The 22,217-nt window shown below is 41.7% G+C and overlaps 1 protein-coding gene across 1 annotated transcript in view; it reads right to left on the bottom strand.

The window, feature by feature from the left end:
• LOC124777775 (toll-like receptor 2 type-2) overlaps positions 1–22,217 on the bottom strand; it is a 178,243-nt gene that overhangs the window by 16,129 nt on the left and 139,897 nt on the right. The window contains exon 5 of the mRNA XM_047253285.1: positions 20,700–21,795. Within this exon, the coding sequence (XP_047109241.1) occupies positions 20,700–21,795 (1,096 nt within the window). The remainder of the gene's footprint in view (positions 1–20,699; positions 21,796–22,217) is intronic.

The raw sequence follows: 22,217 nt of genomic DNA, 5'->3' as shown, positions 1-22,217 counted from the left end.
GTTGATACCAATGATGTGTGTTGCTTTGAATTGGAAGAGATTCTCTGTAGTTTCGAGCAGTTATCTGAAGTTTGTGATATGAAAGCAGGGCTGATTATGGACTTATGGTACAGAGCCAAGTGGAGGGTCTGAATCAGGGGCTCAGATACTTCTGCAACTGTGTAGGCTGCAGATTCCTTGACTTGCTCAATAGGGTGCTGGGATTTCAGGTTCCGCTAAATAGGTCAGCTACACAGGTGGCAGGGGCTATGTGGTGTGGACTGGACAGTTTTTTGTTTTTGGTTAGACTGTCTTGGGGAAACACAAAAAGGGCTTCAGTCTCAAAGGGTGCAGGTGCAACACATCAAAAACGTAGATCTAGGACCCATTGGTCTAACAACTGAAAATTGTTGCAGCTGTGTCAGGTAAGTACAAGAGCACCAAATGCTAATAGGGAGCACTGATGCTCAAACCATTATAGGCACTCAAAACTGGCTAAGGCTGGAGACAAGTTCAGCCAAAGTTATTTTGAAAGACATAACAGTATTTAGAAAGGAGAGGCTAAAAACAGCTGTCGGTGGCATGTTTGTTGCTGTTGGAAGTAGTTTACCTTATAGCAAAATTGAAGTAGATAGTTGTTGTGGGTTTGTATGGCTAAAGGCCATTCCCAGCAACTGAAATATAATAACAATTGGAGCCTTTAACTGACCTCCCAACTCTGATGATACAATTGCTGAAAGGTTCAAAGAAAACTTGAGTCTGACTTCAAACAGTAATTGACTCATACAATTATAGTTGGTGGTGTCTTCAATTTACCCTTGATATGTTGGCAAAACTACATGTTTAAATCCAGAAATAGGCATAAAACATCATCTGAAATTGTGCTAAATACATTCTCTGGAATTCCTTTTGAGCAATTAGTGCATGAGACAACTCAAATAGTACACAATTGTGAAAACACACCTGTCCTCTTAACAACAAATAATCCTGTGCTACAGTCTTCTGACTGGTTTGATGTGGCCCACCATGGAACCTGGTGAGGAACCTGTGCCAACCTCTTCATCTCAGAGTAGCACATGCAACCTACATCCTCAATTATTTTCTGCGTGTATTCCAATCTCTGTTTTCCTCTATAGTTCGTGTTCCCTACAGCTCCCTCTAGTACCATGGATGCAGTAGCCACCAGAAATATCGCGGGAGGCGCACATTGGCATGGCGCGTCACGGACGGTAGTTGCCGCAAGTAGAGTCCCATCCACCAGAGGGCATGCGAGAATTCGGACGCGACCTCTGCCGGCGTAACAACAACAACAACTCAGGCAGCACGGGCCGTGCCCAGTCAGTCAACATCGGGCCTGCCTAGGACTCAGTCCCAGTCTATGCTAAGTGAAGTGCTACGTAAATGTGAACCGTGTTATTACACAATTGGCGACGAGTAGGGTTGTTCTTTCGCGTGTTGCGTCGTTGTTCCGGTTTCGCGGGTTATCCGCGGCATGGAGGATTTAGTGCGGGTTTTGGTTGAGCAGCAGATGGAGCTTATGGCCACCATGAAACAGGTGCTTCCGGCGTTGCTCTCCACACCATCTGCTCCAGCACCATTCCTTCCTCCCTTTCCCCCGTATGACAAGACGGCGGAGGATTGGGACGCGTATGAACATCACCTTCGGCAGCATTTCCAGGCGTTTCATGTTGCCGATGCAGAGGTATGTCATGCTCTTTTCTTGTCTTGGATATCTCCCTCACTGTATCAAGTTTTGCGGCAGCTAGCGCCGTTGCAGGAACCCTCATTCTTGTCTTTTGACGCATTGTGTTCATTACTGTCTTCATATTATCGCCGCCGCACGCATGTTGTGGCGGCTAGGGTCGAGTTCTATCAATGCAAGAAACAGCCCCATCAGTCTTACCGGGCGTGGGCCGCTACCCTGCACGGTCTTAGTCGCAAGTGTCATTTTGTCACGGAGCAGTCACAAGAGTCGTTTGCCCACGTTATGGTGCGCGACGTCATTGTTCGTTCGGCCCCTGATAGGGAGGTCCGGCAACGGGCCCTGCAGTTAGAATACCCTTCCCTCTAGGAAGTCCTGTCCATTGCTCAATCGTATGAAGTCTCTCACGCCGCTGGTCAACAGTTGGAAGCGTGGTGCGATGTCGCGGCGGTTCAGGGCGGCGCGGCCGCGTCCACTGCGTCCAGGGTGGACGACGTGCTAGCCATACAATCCGGCCGTTACGGCCGCTCCCGCACGGCGCGTAAACAGAGTTCCGGCCGCCGGTCCCTGTTACCATCCTGTGCGTCGTGCTATATACATCATGATCGGTCGGAGTGCCCCCAGTGTTGGGCCGTTTGTCGCAAATGTAATAAGAAAGGACACATTGCTAAAGTTTTCCGCTCAGCCTCGAAAGAATTGAAGGAAGCAGTTACAGAGGACATGGATGTTGACATTCAGGAAGTTTCATCGGGCCAGGCTCTTGACGCATCGGCCCACAAACTCTTTATCAAGGTGTTGGTCCGGTCGCGCCGATTACAACTGCAAGTAGATACAGGCGCGGTGGTTTCTTTGTTGAATGCACAAACTTACTCCGACCTTGGGTCGCCCCCGTTGGCGCCAGTTTACCGGCGTCTACGTGGTTATGGTCAACAGTTCATTCCCCTACTGGGTCAATTCACTACTGACGTGACTTACAAATCAGTCACTCGGCCTATTACTTTTATTGTTGTCAGTGATGTGGGCTCCGCTAACCTTTTTGGCTTGGATGCTTTTCAAGCTTTCGGGTTTTCTATCACTGACACCATACAGTTGGTCTCCGAAGACGTTCCCTATCAATCATTAGAATCTTTGATCTCTGACTTTCCGGATATCTTTGAGGAGGGCCTGGGGCGTGTTTCAGACTTTGAAGCTCACTTAGCGTTGAAGGCGTCGGCTCACCCGCGTTTTCTACGCGCGAGGCAGATCCCCTTGGCTCTCCGCCCTCAGGTAAAAGAAGAGCTAGACCGGCTGACAGTCCTAGGGGTCGTTCTTCCCATTTCTTCTAGTGAGTGGGCTTCGCCCCTCGTTATTGTCGGGAAACCCTCGGGAAAGTTACGTCTTTGTGGCGATTTCAAGACCACCATTAATTCCCAATTGGTGGTGGACACCTATCCTTTGCCTCGTGCTGATGAATTGTTCTCCGCCATCGCAGGAGGCCAATATTTTTCGAAAATCGATCATTCGGAGGCTTATCATCAGATACCTCTTGATGAGGACTCCCAACAGCTGGCGGTTGTCAAAACCCCGTTTGGCCTTTACCAATACCAGCGGTTGGCCTTCAGAATCTCCAGTGCCCCGGCGATATTCCAGCGTTATCTTGATCACGTCACATCAACAATCCCTCATTGTATTAATTACCTGGGCGACATAATTGTCACAGGCCGCAGCACGAAGGAACACTTGCACAACCTTCGCACCCTCTTTCTCAAATTCAGGTCCGTGGGCTTGTGTTGCAACCTGCGTAAGTCAAACTTCTTCCAACCGTCCATTGAGTATGTGGGCTACACAATCTCTCGGCACGGCGTCCAGCCGCTAGGAAGCTTGGTCGAAGGTATCGTCGACCTTCCGCAGCCCGCTTCCCTGAAGGAGTTACAAGCTTTTTTAGGCAAGATTGCATATTACCACCGGTTCATTACCAGGGCTTCCACCATCGCCCACCCCCTGTACTGCCTTCTGCGCAAGGGTGTTCCTTTTGATTGGTCGCCTGCATGCAAGTGAGCGTTCACCTCGTTGAAAGGCCTCCTCACGTCAGCGCCGTGTTTGGCTACTTTTGACCCCCATAAGCCGTTGGTCCTGGCTACAGATGCTTCGCAGTATGGGGTAGGGGCGGTCCTGGCCCATCGCAACTCAGATGGTTCCGAGCAGCCACTGGCGTTTGCATCTAAAACTCTTAGTCCCGCACAGGCCCATTACTCCCAGGTGGAAAAAGAGGCTTTGGCCATTGTCTATGCTGTTACCAAGTTTCACCCTTTCTTGTATGGCACGAAGTTTCAGTAAATCACTGACCATAAGCCATTAATATCGTTATTTGGCCCCGCCTCTCAGATTCCGGATAGGGTGGCCCACAGACTACAGCGCTGGGCCTTCTCCCTCTCTAAGTACCATTATGACATTCATTTTCGCCCTACCAGACAGCATGCCAATGCAGACACTCTTTCCCGTCTTCCGGTGGGCCTGGATCCTAAGTTCGATCGAGAGAAGATTATGTGTTTTCATTTGGATGTGGCGTCCCGCCAAGCGGTTGATGGCTTCCCGATCACTAGTTCTAGAGTCGCCAGGGAAACGGCAGCTGACCCGGTTCTCCAGCGAGTGGTTCGCCTCATTCAGCAGGGGTGGTCATCCCGACGTCCAGGCCGGGCCTCGGACCCGCTTTGTAATTATTTTGTTCTACGAGACTGCCTCTCCGTCTTGGAAAGAATTCTCCTTCTGGCTACCGATGATACAGCTCCTCGCGTGGTTGTTCCTGCAACTTTGCGACGGGAAGTCCTCACGTTATTACATGAGGGGCACTGGGGTGTTTCCCGTAGTAAAACCTTGGCTCGCCGACATGTGTACTGGCCCGGTATTGGCAGAGAAATTGAGCACTTGGTGGCCGCCTGTTCCCAGTGTGCGAGCCAACAGGCATCTCCCAGGTCAGCGTTCTCTTCCTGGCCGCCTGCAACCCAGGCATGGGAATGTGTTCACATTGATTTTGCGGGCCTGTTTCTCAATGGCTTTTGGTTCATTGTCATTGATGCTTATTCCCGATTTCCATATGTGATTCACTGCTCCTCAACCACTTCAGAGGTTGTAATCCAGGCACTAGCAAAAATCTTTTCTGTGGAAGGTCTGCCAGTCACCCTGGTCTCAGACAATGGACCTCAGTTTATGTTGCAGACCTTCCAGGATTTTTGCAGGCACTTCAGTATTCGGCATGTTTGCTCTCCCCCCTTTCATTCACAATCGAATGGGGAAGCCAAGCGCATGGTGCACACGTTTAAGACACAGCTGAAAAAGTATGTGCACGAATTTCCTGCGGAGGAGGCGTTGACGTTTTTCCTGACGGCATACCGGACCACACCTATGGGAGAACGCAGCCCCGCAGAGCTCCTCCACGGGCGCCAACCTAGGACTTTGCTGCACCTCCTTCGGCCCGGTCCTCGTCAGTCTTCGCAAAACGGAGTACCCGGCCTTCCACCAGGTATGTCGGTCTGGGCACGTGGGTTTGGTCGCAGTCCACGTTGGATAGCGGCGGTGGTCCTGCGCCAAAATGGCCGCCGGCTCTATACCTTGCAGATGGGGGATCGGGAGGTACGTCGTCACCAAAATCAGCTTCGTCCATGTTTGGGCCCCCACCCTCCAACCCCTCGGGCACTGGCTTCCCCATTGCCGGCACCTGTACTGGTTTCTCAGGGGATGCTACCACCCCTCCCCCCTGTGATTCTGCCGCACCGTGATGGCTCTCAGCTTTGGCAGCCTCCGGTCACTCCAGCACCAGCATCACCATCATTAGCAATGCCCCAGCAAGAGCCTGCCCCCCTCACCGGCCCGGTTGTTCAGCAGGCTGGTTAACCTGTGGTCATCCCTTCCCCATCGTCCTCGCCACTGGGTCTTGCCCCTCCCGGGGTGGACCAGGATCCAGAGTTCGATGGCCTGTCTCCCGTTCTGTCCCGGGTTCCGGTGGTGGGATGACGGGGGCCTCTTCGTGTGGGTCACTTCCGGCTCAAGGGTTGGCAGATCCCCTCGACTCCAGCCTTCCGATGCACGTGGGGGTCGTCACTCCTGCACGACGCTCCACCTTCTGATGCAGTGGATCACAGTGGCTTCACCCCCCGAAGGAAGAGGAGTGCAGTAGCCACCAGAAATATCGCAGGAGGCGCACATCGGCACGGCGCGTCACGGACGGTAGTTGCCGCAAGTAGAGTCCCGTCCACCAGAGGGCATGCAAGAATTCGGACGCAACCTCTGCCGGCGTAACAACAACAACAACTCAGGCAGCACGGGCCGTGCCCAGTCAGTCAACATCGGGACTGCCTAGGACTCATTCCCAGTCTATGCTAAGTGAAGTGCTATGTAAACGTGAACCGTGTTATTACAATGGAAGTCATTGACTCGTGTCTTAACAGATGTCCTATCATACCGTCCCTTCTCCTTATCAGCGTTTTCCACATATTCCTTTCCTCTCCGACTCTGCGCAGAACCTCCTCATTCCTTACCTTATCAATCCACCTGATTTTCAACATTTGTCTGTAGCACCACATCTCAAATGCTTTGATTCTCTTCTGTTCCAGTTTTCCCACAGTCCATGTTTCACTACCATTCATGCTGTACTCCAGACGTACATTCTCTGAAATGTCTTCCTCAAATTAAGGCTGATACATGATATTAGTATACTTCCCTTGGCCAGGAATGCCCTTTTTGCCATTGCTAGTCTGCTTTTGATGTCCTACTTGCTCCATCCATCATTTGTTATTTTACTGCCTAGGTAGAAGAGTTCCTTAACTTCATCTACTTCGTGACCATCTATCCTGATGTTAAGTTTCTCACTGTTCTCATTTCTACTATTATCATTACCTTTGTCTTTCTTCAATTTATTCTTAATCCATACTCTATACTCATTAGACTGTTCATACCATTCAGAAGATCATGTAATTCTTCTTCACTTTCACTCAGGATAGCAATGTCACCAGTGAACTGAGTCATTGATATCCTTTCACTTTGAATTTTAATTCCATCATTGCTTCCTCAATGTACAGATTGAGCAGTAGGGGTGAAAGGCTACATCCTTGTCTTACACCCTTCTTAATATGAGCACTTTGTTCTTGGTCGTCCACTCTTATTATTCCCTCTTGGCTGTTGTACATATTGTATATGACCCGTCTCTCCCTATATCTTATCCCTACATTTTTCAGAATTTCAAACATCTTGCACCATTTAACATTGCTGAATGCTTTTTCCAGGTTGACAAATCCTATGAATGTCTCTTGATTTTTCTTTAGTCTTGCTTCCATTATGTCAGAATTGCCTCCATTATGTCAGAATTGCCTCTCTTGTGCCTTTACTTTCCTAAAGTCAAACTGATTGTTATCTAGTGCATCCTCAATTTTCTTTTCCATTCTTCTGTATATTATTCTTGTAAGTAACTTAGATGCATGAACTGTTAAGCTGATTAAGCCATAATTCTCGTACTTGTCAGCTCTTGCCATCTATGGAATTGTGAGGATGATGCTTTTCCGAAAGTCGGATGGTATGTCACCAGACTCATACATTCTACACACCAATGTGAATAGTCCATTTTGTTGCCACTTCCCCCAATGATTTTAGAAATTCTGATGGAATGTTATCCATTCCTTCTGCCTTATTTGATCTTAAGTCCTCCAAAGCTCTTTCAAATTCTGATTCTAATACTGGATCCCCTATGTCTTCTAAACCGACTCCTGTTTCTTCTTCTATCACATCAGGCATATCTTCCCCCTCATAGAGTCTTTCAATGTATTCTTCCCACCTATCCGCTCTCTCCTTTGCATTTAACAGTGGAATTCCCATTGCACTCTTAATGTTATCAGACTTGCTTTTAATGTCACTGAAAGTAATTTTGACTTTCCTGTATGCTGAATCTGCCCTTCTGACAATCATTTCTTTTTCAATTTCTTTACATTTTTCCTGCAGCCATTTTGTCTTAGCTTCCCTGCACTTACTATTTATTTTATTCCTCAGAGACTTACATTTCTCTATTTCTGAGTTTCACAGAACATTTTTGTACTTCCTCCTTTCAGCGATCAATTGAAGTATTTCTTCTGTTACCCATGGTTTCTTCGCAGTTTCCTTCTTTGTATCTATGTTTTCCTTCCCAACTTCTGTGATGGCCCTTTTTAGAGATAATAATGAGCATGAAAACAGATACAGGGATTCATGACTACAGAACTGTTTTAGCAAGACTGAATACTGTAACACCCAAATCCACTAAAATTGGACAAAAAATATATCTATTCAAAAAAGTGGATAAGAATTCACTTGGTGCTTTCCTGAGAGGCAATCCCTACTCATTCCAAATTAACATTGTAAATGCAGACCAGATGTGGGTCGAATTCAAAGAAATAGTATTGACAACAAAAAAAAAAAAAAAAACATGCCAAATTCAAATGAACACAAAAACTCCAAGATTGGTGATCTTTTACACAAGCTCAAAATTTAGTGGATACTTCAATGTGAGATGCTTATAATACTTTCCCCAACAAAACTTTTGTCTCAAAACCTGGCAGTCAATCCAAAGAGATTCTGGTTGTATGTAAAGTATGATAGTGACAAGACACAATCAATGTCTTCTCTGCATGATAGCAGTGGAAATACTGTCAATGATGCAGTAGCCACCAGAAAGATCGTGGGAGGCGCACATCGGCACGGCGCGTCACGGACGGTGATTGCCGCAAGTAAAGTCCCGTCCATCAGAGGGCACACGAGAATTCGGCCACGCCCTCTGCCAGCGGAACAACAACTCAGGCAGCACGGGCCATGCCCAGTCAGTTTACATCGGGCATGCCTAGCAGACAGTTCCCAGTCTACACTATGTGAAGTGTGACGGACAACGTGAATCTTGTTACTACAAATGACAATGCTGCTAAAGCAGAGTTATGATATGGGATCCTTACCAGATAGGATTAACAGAGTACATCGATAAAGTTCAAAAAAGGGCAGCACGTTTTGTATTATTGAGAAATAGGGGAGAGAGTGTCACGTACATGATACAGGATATGGGGTGCACATCATTAAAACAAAGGTGTTTCTCATTGTGGTGGGATGTTCTCATGAAATTTCAATCACCATCTGCCTCCTATGACTGTAAAAATATTTTGTTGATGCCATCCTACACAGGGAGAAATAATCATCATAATAAAATAAGGGAACTAAGAGCTTGCACAGAAAGATATAGGTGTTTGCTTTTTCCATGAGTTGTTTGAGAGTGTAATAATAGAGAATTAGTATGAAGATGGTTCAATGAACACTCTGCCAAACACATAAGTGCGATTTTCAGAGTAACTGTGTAGATGTAGAAGAAGAAAGTAAGGTAGAACAGTTTAATCCCAGTCATCTCAAGCTGAACTTTCTCATGATTTTTTTAGTGTGAGAGAAAAGTGACCACTTCGATTATCAAGATAGATAAACACAGTAATCTGGTAACAATAAATAGATCTTTGGTGAATATCCTTTGACAACAAATGCAAGAATGTTATGCATGATAAAAGGGAAAATGAATATAGAAAGGATAACATAAGAGAAGGGTCTGTATTGAAAGAATGTGCACGAGTTATGGCATAGCGAAAGATTGCAAAAGAAGGAGTTAGTAACACACGTTTGAAGTGACTGTTTAGTGTCAATATATTACAGAGATATTTCACCACTGGCTGGAAGTTATAAAAAGTAGAAGATGAGCATATGTTAAAACTGTTAAAATGTGGTGTATCCAATTTGGTGTATGTATAGGACAGAGGCAGGACCCACAGAAGGGATGATCTAATCCTTGTTAAGGTGAATCATTGGAAGGAATGAACTGACTATATAATTAATGTGGTCAGGAGTACAGGTTAGATGGAACTGTGGCAGGGATGGCCTATGTATAGGCCAGGTGAATTCACAGAGGGAATGACCTGAACCATTTTTATATGGAAGGATAAGAGAGAGGAGCACTCATGTAGTAAAGATGTTAATCTACGTACACATTATTAGCCCACTGAAGTAGGTCTAAGAAGAGTCCTTATAAAGGTAGGAAACTGTAGTGTGACTGTGAGTTTCACTAATGAAGTATTCTCCTAAACAGTCAACATAAAATGGAATTATGTGGGCAAGCATTGAATTTCGAATTTTTGTTTCTGAAAATGTTGAGTTACAACAAATCTGAGATTTGAAATCGTGGAACATAGCTTGGAGTCAAATTTCAGCATGTAACTCCTTACGGTAAATAAAGACATAAACCTTTTCTGTCTCAACAAATTTAACAACTTTGTGCTGTTAAATGATTTTAAAACATTTAAAAACAAATTAAGGGCAAATATCTCTCATGAGTTTTATACACAAAACAGCGTAAATGTTAAGCAAATTGATGAGACACAATATCTTCTGCTTAAGTAATCTGCATTACATAATAATACCTATCTATCACAAAACTAAATAATATGATGTTTACTATTGTCAAGCCAAAATAGTCAAAAAGTTAAATAACTGAGACAACAGATATGATCAGACATGCTTTTTTTGTTGTGTGAATGGGAAAGGAGCCTGGTCTTAAGAGACCTTAACTCTGATAGTAATAAAAATTTAGCAAAACGTTAAAGGTTGTAAAAGGATGATAATTAGTTAGGTAAGTTATTTTACATGACATCTTTAATCTTACTGGCGGGATATGTTACACTTCTTTCTCTCAAGCCAATAAAAGAAGTTCATGTAAAAATGTTTTTTGTATAGTCTGTAAGTAGAAAACTTCCCACAGTGCATGCACCCATGGTGAAAGAAGTGTGAGCACAGGACCCTGGCAAAGTGGGACAGCAGTCAAGTGTCCTCCCTGCTGTGGTGGTGTCACTTCTACTTGACATCACAGCTTGGCAGTGTTTAGAAAAGCAGAGAATAAGAGGTGCTGCCGACAATGACAACACCCAGAAAACAGTAGACAGAGGCTTAAGAGAGATGTCATTCTATTCTGATCTGAGAATCTATTGTTCTGTTCTAAAAATCTCTTCAGATATGTTGTTTTTAATAAGAGATCTGTTCACTCAACATTGCAATTGTTATATAGGAGCAACAAAATATAGAAGATGTATTTAAAGAGTGGTTATGTTATTTAGCATCTTGAATACTACAAGGCTTTCTTCCAGCCCTTGACCCTCTGCGAAAGGTGGCAAAGTTGTATGGCATGAATTGATGGTATTGCATAGCAGGTCAACTGCTTAAAAAAACTTTAAGTAAGGTGAGTATACAAGAAAATAGTTAAGGTAAAAGCTATCACTGACAGCATCAAGATTACAGATCACTTGGAAAGTAAAACGTCTTCATGGCTCAATCCAGCAACTAGCATTAGGTTGTTACACTCCGACAGGTAGATGTCAATCCTATTGATAAAACTGAGAGAAAGGTGACAGTTCCTCTCAATGAGTCAGAGTTGCCATGTTACATCAAGTGGCATAAAATGAACTACAGTGCCACCATGATGACATGGCCTTCCTAATAGGATAATTAGTAACCTAATACCTAGTAGTAACCTAATACCTAGTAGCAAAAGACCATAAATGCATTCTCAGTGAAGAAGTGGGGAATTTTATTTATTCCATTCCACTGTAGCTTATTACCTATAATAACAGGCTGCATTTATTCTTACACAAATTATGTGCTGACATTAATACTTTATTTTATCCTACACAGTACTGCTTCCCATCACCATAACTATTTCTGCTATCAATAATAATAATAGCAATAATAATAATAAATTATTTAAAAATACTGTTTCTACTATGGAAAAAAAGAACAGCTCCTACTACAGGCCTATGTCTGCTACTGTTATAATAACTACAGTTTTGTAAGTCTCATTCCATAATGCACTCCGTTGCTCCCTGGTCCATAGGCATGCTCTGCCACTTCTTTGGACACTGTGGATAGTGTTGTGGTTGCATCTGATAATTGCATATTGCATCTGCCTCTTCTATTGTTTGTGACTCCTTGGCAGCAGGGAAGGATTCCCCTGTCCCAAGGGAGCACTATTGTCACTGTAAAGAGCACAGCCACATGTCCATCCACATCAGCTTGATCTAGTACCCTGGATGGCGAGAAATGGTCCATGGCTGTGTTTCTCTCTGGTGTTGTTATGTGGCTCACCTATGGTGTTGGTTCTTTTGCCACAATTGTCGACCTCAGTTGCCCTAGCTATGTAGCTTCTTGATATTCTGTCGCAACCTCTACAGTGCAGGAGATGGGAGTTGACTGATAAGATAATGAACTACCCAAGCCTTTTTCAAAATTGTGTCAGCAATATTGTCTCAGATCTGGCATTCATTTCACAACACAATATCTCCTTGGCACTGGATCTTCCATGCTCATTTAGTTGCAGCTGATCAGTATCAGCAACATTGGCAGAAGGTCTGTCTTCTGTCTGTTCAATGACAGTAGGCAGTGTAGGGACAATGACCAGTCAAGAAGTGTGTCAGGCCCCTTGAGGGATTAAGGTGCTTCATTTCCAGTCTTTGTTTTGTATTTGGCAGAAAACCATAGGTCTGCCTCACTGTTTGAGTATCATCCCATAAGTTGTGCCATAGGTGAAGGACCTGTTTCTGAATTTGTTAATTGCTTGTTAATTCTTATCAAATTCAGCATTTCATGATATTGTTGTTTTTTCAGACAATACAAATGACAGATGTTTCTCCATATCTGGAGATTGAGTGCCATATGCAGTACTACTTGCAATGCCTCAACTGACACAACAACAAAATCTCCTGTCAACGGAAGAAGTATTCCATGTTGCACCTTGTTAAGTATCCATACTGGTGTTATGAGAAGTCTGTAGGCTCAAGCATTCTCACAGTATCCCATGACCGAGCGAGATGGCACAGTGGTTAGCACACTGGACTCGCATTCAGGAGGACGATGGTTCAATCCCGTCTCCGGCCATCCTGATTTAGGTTTTCCGTGATTTCCCTAAATCGCTTCAGGCAAATGCCAGGATGGTTCCTTTGAAAGGGCACGGCTGATTTCCTTCCCCATTCTTCCCTCACCCGAGCTTGCGCTCCATCTCTAATGACCTCGTTGTCGATGGGATGTTAAACACTGATGTCCTCCTCCTCCTCCTCCTCCTCCTCTAGTATCCCATGATCACAGTTAAGGTAGCTCCATGATATGTTTTTATTGTTTGTATTGCCAGCTTATAATTGTAACTGACAAGACCAATTATTTTGTGCATCATATTCCTGGCTCTCTTGCTCATTTTTTCAATAAGTGCACTACAATTTTGTCATTCACCCAAGAAGACATTTTAGTATCTGGTGAAGGACTTTCTCTTTATAGACCTGTCACTTGATTTCATGATTGGGTCTTTTAAAAGATTCCCTTTTAACAGTATTCACATGGTCTTTTCAGGTGTAACAGACAGTTTGACTCCTTGTCACTACTAATGTAATTGTTGCCTCAGCAGCTTCCCTTCAAAAGGATCATCAGATAGAGTTGGCATAAATATAAAATTATGCACGTATGAAGGGTTTGCAGAACTTCATCACAGATGCTGTCAGGGTCAGGTGAATTATTCCTTTTCAGTTTCAGGATTTCTTTTCTCACCTCCTCTTCCAAAAATGAATTAACTATCCTGTCCCCAAAGTATGATTTCCTACTTTTGTTCCACAATTCTCTGTGTTCATCAAATATGTCCACTGCAGTATCATCTGGAAAGAGAGAGCCCATTGGTAACTGTGCAGATTGCTGCCAGTTTTTGTCTTGCTGCCATATGCCCATTTTTGAGTGGGGAAGTAAAAATGAAATGAAATGATAATGTGGCAATATTGACTGGGAGGCCTCATTCAGGGAAGTTCTTCGGCTGCTGCAAGTCTTATTTCAGGTGATACCACACTGGGCAATTTGTGTGTTGTGATGATGAGGACAATACAACACCCAGTCCATAAGCAGAGAAAATCTCCAACCCAGCTGGTAATCAAACCCGGGCCTGCTGCATGGTAGGCAAACACGTTACCCCTCAGCTAAGCAGGTGGACAGTGGGAAGTGCAAACACCATATTCACAAGTTTCCTTGTAATGTAGCAGAATGTGAAAATACATTAAGAACGGATCTATTGCAAGCTGAGCTTCCTATATAACTCGCTATATATGTGAAGTATATTCAGGATCTTTTGTATCAATGTTATTGATATAAAGGATATACTTTACAATATAATTCAATAACTTGGAATGTAATCTGATCCTAACAGAGCAAATATCATACCAAAAACATTTTTTATTAGTTCCAGAACATAAAGAAACAGTGATTTTGTAATATCACTATTTCTCAAGGAAATGGACAATATGCAACAAAATAATGCTGAAAACATGTTAACACTAAAAATTATCCAGAAATTACATTGTAATCAACAAACAAGCTGACACAACTGTTTACAGCAGACATTTCATAAAATTTGGATCTGAAAACATATGTATGTCAAATTACTGATTATTTAAAACTTGTTACTGTTATTTGTCAAACAAAATCTTTCGTTCCCTACACTGTTGACATTCCTACCTGGGATTCCCATTGTTTCAAAATTTTGTAATCAGTTTCATGAAAGCTCGGATTCCAACTGTAATTTTGGTCTTGTACAATTCTACCAATACACAGAAAGCTTTTGTAAATGTTGTATGTTATATATGCACCAGTGCTGGTAGCCACATTTGTTCAGTCTATGTCGATATTTGTAAAACAAATAGGCGAAAGTTAAGTCACAATGTGTCAGCTACATCATTTAAAAATTACAGTTCCACAAAAACTGTCTTTATAATGCACAGTGTGGATGACAGGCATGTTTTTAAAAAAGAAAATATATATACATTTTTTGAGGAGTTACACCACCCATTTGTCAAAAAGCAAATATTATGGTTAAGTATTAAAGAGTGTTCCCAGAAACATGACAACGTTATATATTGACTTTTTTCACAATCTCAGTCAACTGCAGCTCCAGGATATGGATATTATGGTAACTTTTCAATGCAATCCCCATCTTCACAGGAGTCCTACTTTCTGATTCATTCAATGTAATCACAGAAAGGTTCAAAGATTGCTTCAAACAACTTTTTAGGTGTATTCTGATGGTAACTCATTTCCTGTCTGTCAGAAAATATTATAACCAGTGGCATGGCAATGGGTAGTCCATTATCACCTGTTGTGATGAACTTATTCACGGAACAAGCAAAGGTACCAGAATCCACTAAGTTGAAACCAACATATTTCTATCAGTATTTGGATGACACATTTTTGGTGTCTGCAGCTCGTGGTCATGCGGTAGCGTTCTCGCTTCCCACGCCTGGGTTCCTGGGTTCGATTCCCGGTGGGGTCAGGGATTTTCTCTGCCTTGTGATGACTGGGTGTTGTGTGATGTCCTTAGGTTAGTTAGGTTTAAGTAGTTCTAAGTTCTAGGGGACTGATGACCATAGATGTTAAGTCCCATAGTGCTCAGAGCCATTTGAACCATTTTTGGTGTGGCCACATGGAGTGCAGAAACTTGACAGAGTTCCTGGAACATTTAAACTCTATTCATTGTAATATAAAATTCATAATGAACTTGAAAAAAAAAGGCAAGCTATCTTTACGTGACATGTTAGCTAAGAGAAGAACAGACAAAGAGGGATGCAAGGAACATCAGCAACACACCTGCCTAAAATAACCAAAGAAATCAACTGTTGCTGAGAAGTGTATTGAATAAAATCGTGAAGCAATATATGAAGGACTGGGACTGTGGTGCAGATGCTGAGTTCCTGGGACAGAATAATTAGGGAGTGTATTGAAGTAAAGATATCAGAAAACCTAATAAAAAGGGATGTAGGATTCAATTTAAACAAGGATCTGTGTGTAGCACTCAGATTATTAAAATCTCACCAGCCATAACATCCAGAAGAGCTGGAATATGCTGAGAGAATTTGCTTTTCATGAAATATCCGTGTTGTCTCTGAAGATCATAAGAGCATTAACGGACATAGTGAGCAATGTGTCATTAGCGACAAAATTATACCAGCCGAAAGTGGCACTCCTTTTAACCTGTGAATATCTGCCTCCCCATGAGTTTTGCATACTCTAGAAAGTAAACAGCCAAATAATTGTGGCAAGGCGAATTATCAATATTATGGCTGCTCGTTTCATCTGCAGCAATTTAAGCTGTCCTCTTAAGTTCATATCCAGACACACACTCAGAAATTACTATAGCCAAATATTTATTTCACCTTCATTTTCTAATGAGACAGAAATATAAATAACATTGAGTATTGCAGCACATACTTGAGAACATTCATAATACATTACCAGAATGTCTTAAAAACATAAAGGCAGAAAAAATAAATTAGCATGTAGTGGGATGCGAACCTACTTCCTTCGACGCTGCAGTCCACATCCTTATCCACTAAGCTACACTGAAGACATGCAGTTTTTATTTTTTGTGTCAGTTATCATAGTATGTACCTACTGAAGGCTTATATTGTTGATGTATCATTATTCGACATTTAATTTTAAGGCTGACATGTTTGCTATAAATCATCAACGTGCCATTGCCCCAAAATGGCATACTGCAAGTTATAATAGAAAACATCTAAATATGCCAAAGTCAATATGGCATCTGCCACATTGAGTGACATGATATTTTGACACCACTTCCATTGGTGTAATTCTGCTTTTTACATATACTTAGTGGCAGTCAGGAATCCAACTCTGCTATAAATAGTACAGCGAGATCAACAGTGGTTCACAATCTGGTTAGGGCCTGTGCAGTGAATAGATATAAGATCAAAACATACAGCACCTGAGGACAACAGCTAGGTTGGTCATTGAAATATTATGCCAAAAATGGAAACAATAACTCAGCAGAACCTCTGGAAGCACGCCGTTAAGCATTAACAAGGCTTTCCATTTGAGTATGCTGAAGGTTTTTTCTAAGTATCGGCTAAGAGATGCTTATTGAAATGTCCCAAAGAGTATTATGACAATGCCATCAACTGCAGCAAGTTGTGAACTATCTGTATGAAGTCTGGGCAAGGGGAGAAAGGGGAGGGTGGGTGTAGCTTTGTCAGTTCTGCCAAGTAGTCAGGATTACTTAAGTGTGGCTCTGGTTTTCAGGACAGGATACTACCCACAAAAGTAAGACGAACAAGTTTTTGCAAGAAAGGTTATGTGAAACTAGATGTAGCTTCTTATTGAGCCCCTATTAGCACACGATAAGTAATGCTGATCATTGTAACATTGATCATTGTACAGAGTTCTTAAAATCATCAGGCACCTACTTTCGTATTATAAGGGGTGATCAAAAAGTTTCTGTTCAAAGGCCATACAGCCAAGAATCAGTCTGCCAATTGACTAAATTTGCCATGAGCACTGAGGCAATTATCTCACTGACACTCCAGATTGAAGATACCCATTTGGTAAAACACCATGTCCTGCTGGATGAAGAAGTCCGTAACCTGGCTGCTGCACATACCCATGTGACAGGAACTGTTGACCCTTCAAGGCTTTTCTTAAGGGACCTAAGGAGTAATAATATGAAGTCGAGAGATCAGGACTGTTGGGCAGTGCTCAAGTGCCTCCCACTTGAGTTAGCATAACTTCTGTGTTACAACATTTGCAATACGGAGACGTGTTATCGTGTAGCAGCGACAGCCCTTGTTGCAGTACCCCTTCCACAACAGTGGTTTTAGACAGACATGCTGTCTTATATACATCCTTCACTCTCCACTGGATGTCCACTGGTGTTTGTCCCTAAGCAGCCAAGAAAACAAGAACAGCACATGGGTCCTGCTTGGATGCGTTTGCCAATAATGTTACCATAGTTCATGTTTCTGCATTTACTGCACACATGTCAGAAAGACATGAATGCCACATTAACTCTGTGCCTATATGTCAGTATTTATAAACCCTCATCGGAGTCATGCCAAATTGCATATACACTTTAGCATTGTTCTCAAATGGAAACATATTGATCAACCCTTATGTAAGAAGTATAGTTCTAGATTATGTAAAGTTACTACAAAATCTATGCAGATAAGGGCAGCATGAATGGTCACAGGTTTGTTTGATTCATCAGAGAGCATCACAAAGATGCTGAAGAAACTGAACTGGCAGAGTCTTGAAGATAGATGCAAACTATCCCAAGACAGCCTTCTTGCAAAATTTCAAGAACTGGCATTAAACGATGACACTAGGAATATACTACAACCCCATATGTAGCACTTTCATAGGGAATGTAGGGATAGGATGAGATTGATTACAACACACACAGTGGCACTTAAATGATCATTCTTGCTGTGCTCCACATGTGAATGGGGTGAAAAAGAAACCTGGTACCCTCTGCCCCACACTTCAAAGTGGCTTACAGAGTACAGATGTAGATGTAGTGTAGATCAAAACATTTTCATCTTATGTCCAAAATAAATAATTCTGAGTAAAAAACAAAACAGGTATGTGCTGTTAAAAGAGAAATAGACGAAACTCAATTACATTTTACGAAGTAGCAGTAATACATTTGAAGGCATCACACTCAATCCTTATCATTACTACATAGATAAACAACAGAAAACAAAACTTACTGGCCCCTAGAATGGTGAAATGATGAACTACAATTAAATGAATGGTGTGGGTTCAATAATAAATATCAGAATAGCATACTTGATATTATTTCCAGAATGAATCAGTAATGCTTAATTTGAAACTACCCATGTCACATGTAACAGTAACTATAGCCTTAACAGTTTAACTGTCTGCAATATTATATTTTTAAAGACAAAGGAGGGAGAGGCAAGTTTTGCGAGGTACAAGGCAATCTTTTCTGTGTTTAATAGTGTTATTAATGTAGTAAGTTTATGACCATAAAACATTACAGTAATTTCATAGTGAATGGAAATGAAGAACAGTCTAATATATGTGAAAGGATAGATGACCACTCATCTGACATAAGACATAATGAGCAGCTAACAGGCATATATAAAAGGTAGTAAGTTGCTTAATTTTTGGAAAAAGTTTTCTTCTGAATTAAAGGGTATTTTGTACACTTGTGTGTGTGTGTGTTTGTGTTGTAGCTCAGAAGAGGTACTTTATCTGAAACCTAAACAATTTTATCGATTTTTCTGCAAGTCCAAACACTGCCCAGAATATCATCTAGTTGTTGAATAGTCATCTATTCTATATATAGTGTGTCCATAATTAAATTTCCAGCTTGAAAATGCTGTAGAAGGAGAACCACTGCTCAGGATGATATCAAATATGAACAGCATATTATTGATTAAAGGGAAAACATTATTTTAAAAAAAGAGATTAATGACAAGTTTACCAATAGATGCCACTGTAAGTATATTAACTTTAATGGGCCAACTACAAATGACAGATGAATTGCAGTACAATCCCTAGTTTGAGCTGCACATTACACCATCGATATTGTTCCATGTGCCTGACAGCACAAGTTCAGCAGTCAACAGTTGTGGCACTGTTAGTTGGGTGAGCCTATCCACCATGGTAAGATCATACCACATTGGATGGAAAAAATGGTTTTTAATTGTTCTGAGGCTAAAAACTGCATAAAAAGTAAAATGACATTGGTTTTTAGCTGCCATGGGGCCAAAAACCACATAAAAGCAAAATAACATCAGTTGTAATTGTCCTGGGGCGAAAAACCAAATAAAAATCAAAATGACATCAGTGACTGACACAAGACATGTTCAATATGCTGTCCACCATGAAATCGAGAAATGGCATTTTCTACACCAGATCAAAGTGTCTCGGGGATCATATTCAGAATGTGTTGCACAGTGCATGCCTTCAGTTCAGCTATGTTCATAATTTGACCACTGAACACAATGTTTTTCAGATAACTTCACAGCCAGAAGTCACACAGATTAAGATCAGGTGATCTGCACATACAGGCTGTACAGAAATGACTGCTGATAAGTTTAGCATTTCCAGAATTTCTCTGCAGCAGTGCCTTTACTGGTTGTACAATGTATGGACAAGTGCCATCTTGTATACGAATGATCCTACCCACACATCCATGCTGTTGAAGGGTGAGAATGGTGATGGTGCACAAAAAGACTCTCATAGCACTTAACAGTGATGGTACAGGTAACAGAATCTGCAGGACTCACCTCCTCAAAAAAATTTGGCCCTACGATAAGAAATGCTGTCAACCCACACCATGCAGTCACCTTTGCAGAATGAAGTGGTATTGAGTGGAGTGTGTGGAGTTTTTCTATTGCCCATCTTCTACAATGCTGCATATTGACATGTTCTCAGGGATGGAAATGGACTTTACCTGTCCACAGAATGTTCCATGGCCATTCCTTGTCCATTTCCATGCGGGGAATAAATTCTGCAGCAAACATTTGCCCTGCTGGTAGGTCAGCAGGAAGCTACTCTGAAACATGGGTAATTTTGCATAGATAGCAATGCAGGATGTTTTGTAGGATTTTATGCATTGTGCTCACAGGCATGTTCAACAAATGAGAAATTCCCAGTGCACCACATGTTTGCACACCACCTCTCTACCCTCCTGTAATGCAGTGGCCACATCTTCGACAGTTGTCAGATCTTGTGCTCTCCTCCCTCTGCCAAACTGTGCTTCAAAAGAAACTGTTTTTTTTTTATATATATAATTTTGTAATCACTTTTTCCAGACCTGAAATTGGACCAATACCTTTTTTCATATCCCAACTTTCCAGCTGTGCACAATCCTTCATGGAGTCATGTTGGCCATCTTGGGCACAAACTGAGGCACAGCTGTGTGCTGCACATCTGTGATGTGCATATTCTGACACTTGCAGCACCATATGTTCATCAGACTTTAATTTTCTTCCCCATGATGTTTCCCCTTGAGTCAATAAAATGCTGTTCAAATTTAATGTCATTCTGAGCAGTCTGTGCCTTTCTACAGTGTTCTGAAACTGGAACTTTTAAGTATGGACACCCTGTATATATTAATACTGATAGATGATGAAAAATTGTTGTTATTTATTCTTACCTGTAGCTGACAAATGCATCATACTGGAAATTTCTTGTCATTGCTGCATTCGCCAGTCTCAACTTCCTTATCTTCACAAGATGTAGTATGTATGTTATTTCATATCGGTAAAAATGCAAAACAAATATTGAGGAAGCTCCTAAAGCAATAACTGTGAGCAATGGAACACCAATTAAAATTATATAATTTGGCTCACAATGTGAAAAGTCATCGACAGAAACAATAAGCCTTTTTGCAAGATTTTCAGGATGGACACAAGTTAAGTCATCATGTTTTCCATGATTTAATAAATTAGGGTGGTATTTTGTTTCATTGATTGACAGGAGCCAACTTCTGAAATCTGGCACTGAACAGTCAGAGCAGTCAAATGGATTCCCTCCCAAGTCAAGTTCCTGAAGGTATTCAAATGATTTTTGCATTTCCTCAGTTACAACATTGATCTTACAGTCTGAAATATCAAGTCTTGATAGCCATACACTGTTAGGATTATCATTTAACAAAAATATATTCGAATTATTCCAAGGGTAAATATCATTTCCTTTTAGGACCACAAATTCTGCTGATCCAGTCTCCACAATACCTTCAGGACTATCAAAATTGTTGTAAGACAAATCTAAAACTCTAATACCATATGGGAGATGTAGTCTAAGATGTTTGTTTAAATTATTGTGGGACAGTTTCACAGTTTCCAAGTGAGACATTTCTACAAAAATATCACTGGGCAAGGTATACAGACCATTATATGACAAATCTAAGAACTGAAGTTCTTTCTGATGTCTTAATGGACTTTTGTTGTCTGTAGGCTCCAGCTCAAAAAGTGAGCAATCACTGACATTAAGAAAGTGTAGCTGTACCTCACTGCTAAGATGCCCTATGAAAGCAGACAAATCACCTATGGGATTAGCAGCTAGATTTAACCATTTAAGATTACTCATTGAGGAAAGTACTGTAGTGTAATATGAAAAATTAATTGCATTGTGTGACAGATCAAGAGTCACCAAATTTTGAATTCGCTTCACTCCTTGTGGTATAGCTGTCAAGCCGTTGTTTTCCAGGCTCAGTGATAGCAGGTTCTGAGTGGAGAAAATAATTTTTTCTGAAACAGAAATAGAGAAATTGTTGATGCTGATAGCTGAAGGTTTTTAAATTTAAGCTGTTTTACTGAATAACATTACTACATATTAGTGTTATGTTGCTGGTACATACCTGTGCATAAAACAAAAATTAAGAATTTTGAAAAAATATACAAATGAGATATTGAAATGTTATGAATTTCAGTGTATTCAAATTATATAAAAGAGAGTTAGTATTAATTTTATAAGCAGAACATACCCAGGAAGTACTGTTTAGTAAAATAGTAAAAGAATTCTCACAAACAATGCAAAAGAAAAAAGCTGAGAAAGAGGAATAAAAATACTACAGGAAATATGGTACTCAGGATAGTAGTTATGTATAACAATAACTAAAAGGTCATATGAGTCCATACAAATAATTTTATCATCCTACAAGGTATAAAAC

The sequence above is a fragment of the Schistocerca piceifrons genome, chromosome 2 (assembly GCF_021461385.2).
Source record: "Schistocerca piceifrons isolate TAMUIC-IGC-003096 chromosome 2, iqSchPice1.1, whole genome shotgun sequence".
Lineage (NCBI taxonomy): Eukaryota > Metazoa > Arthropoda > Insecta > Orthoptera > Acrididae > Schistocerca > Schistocerca piceifrons.
Note: the sequence above shows the minus strand (reverse complement) of the source record. Positions and strands in the feature narration are given on the sequence as shown.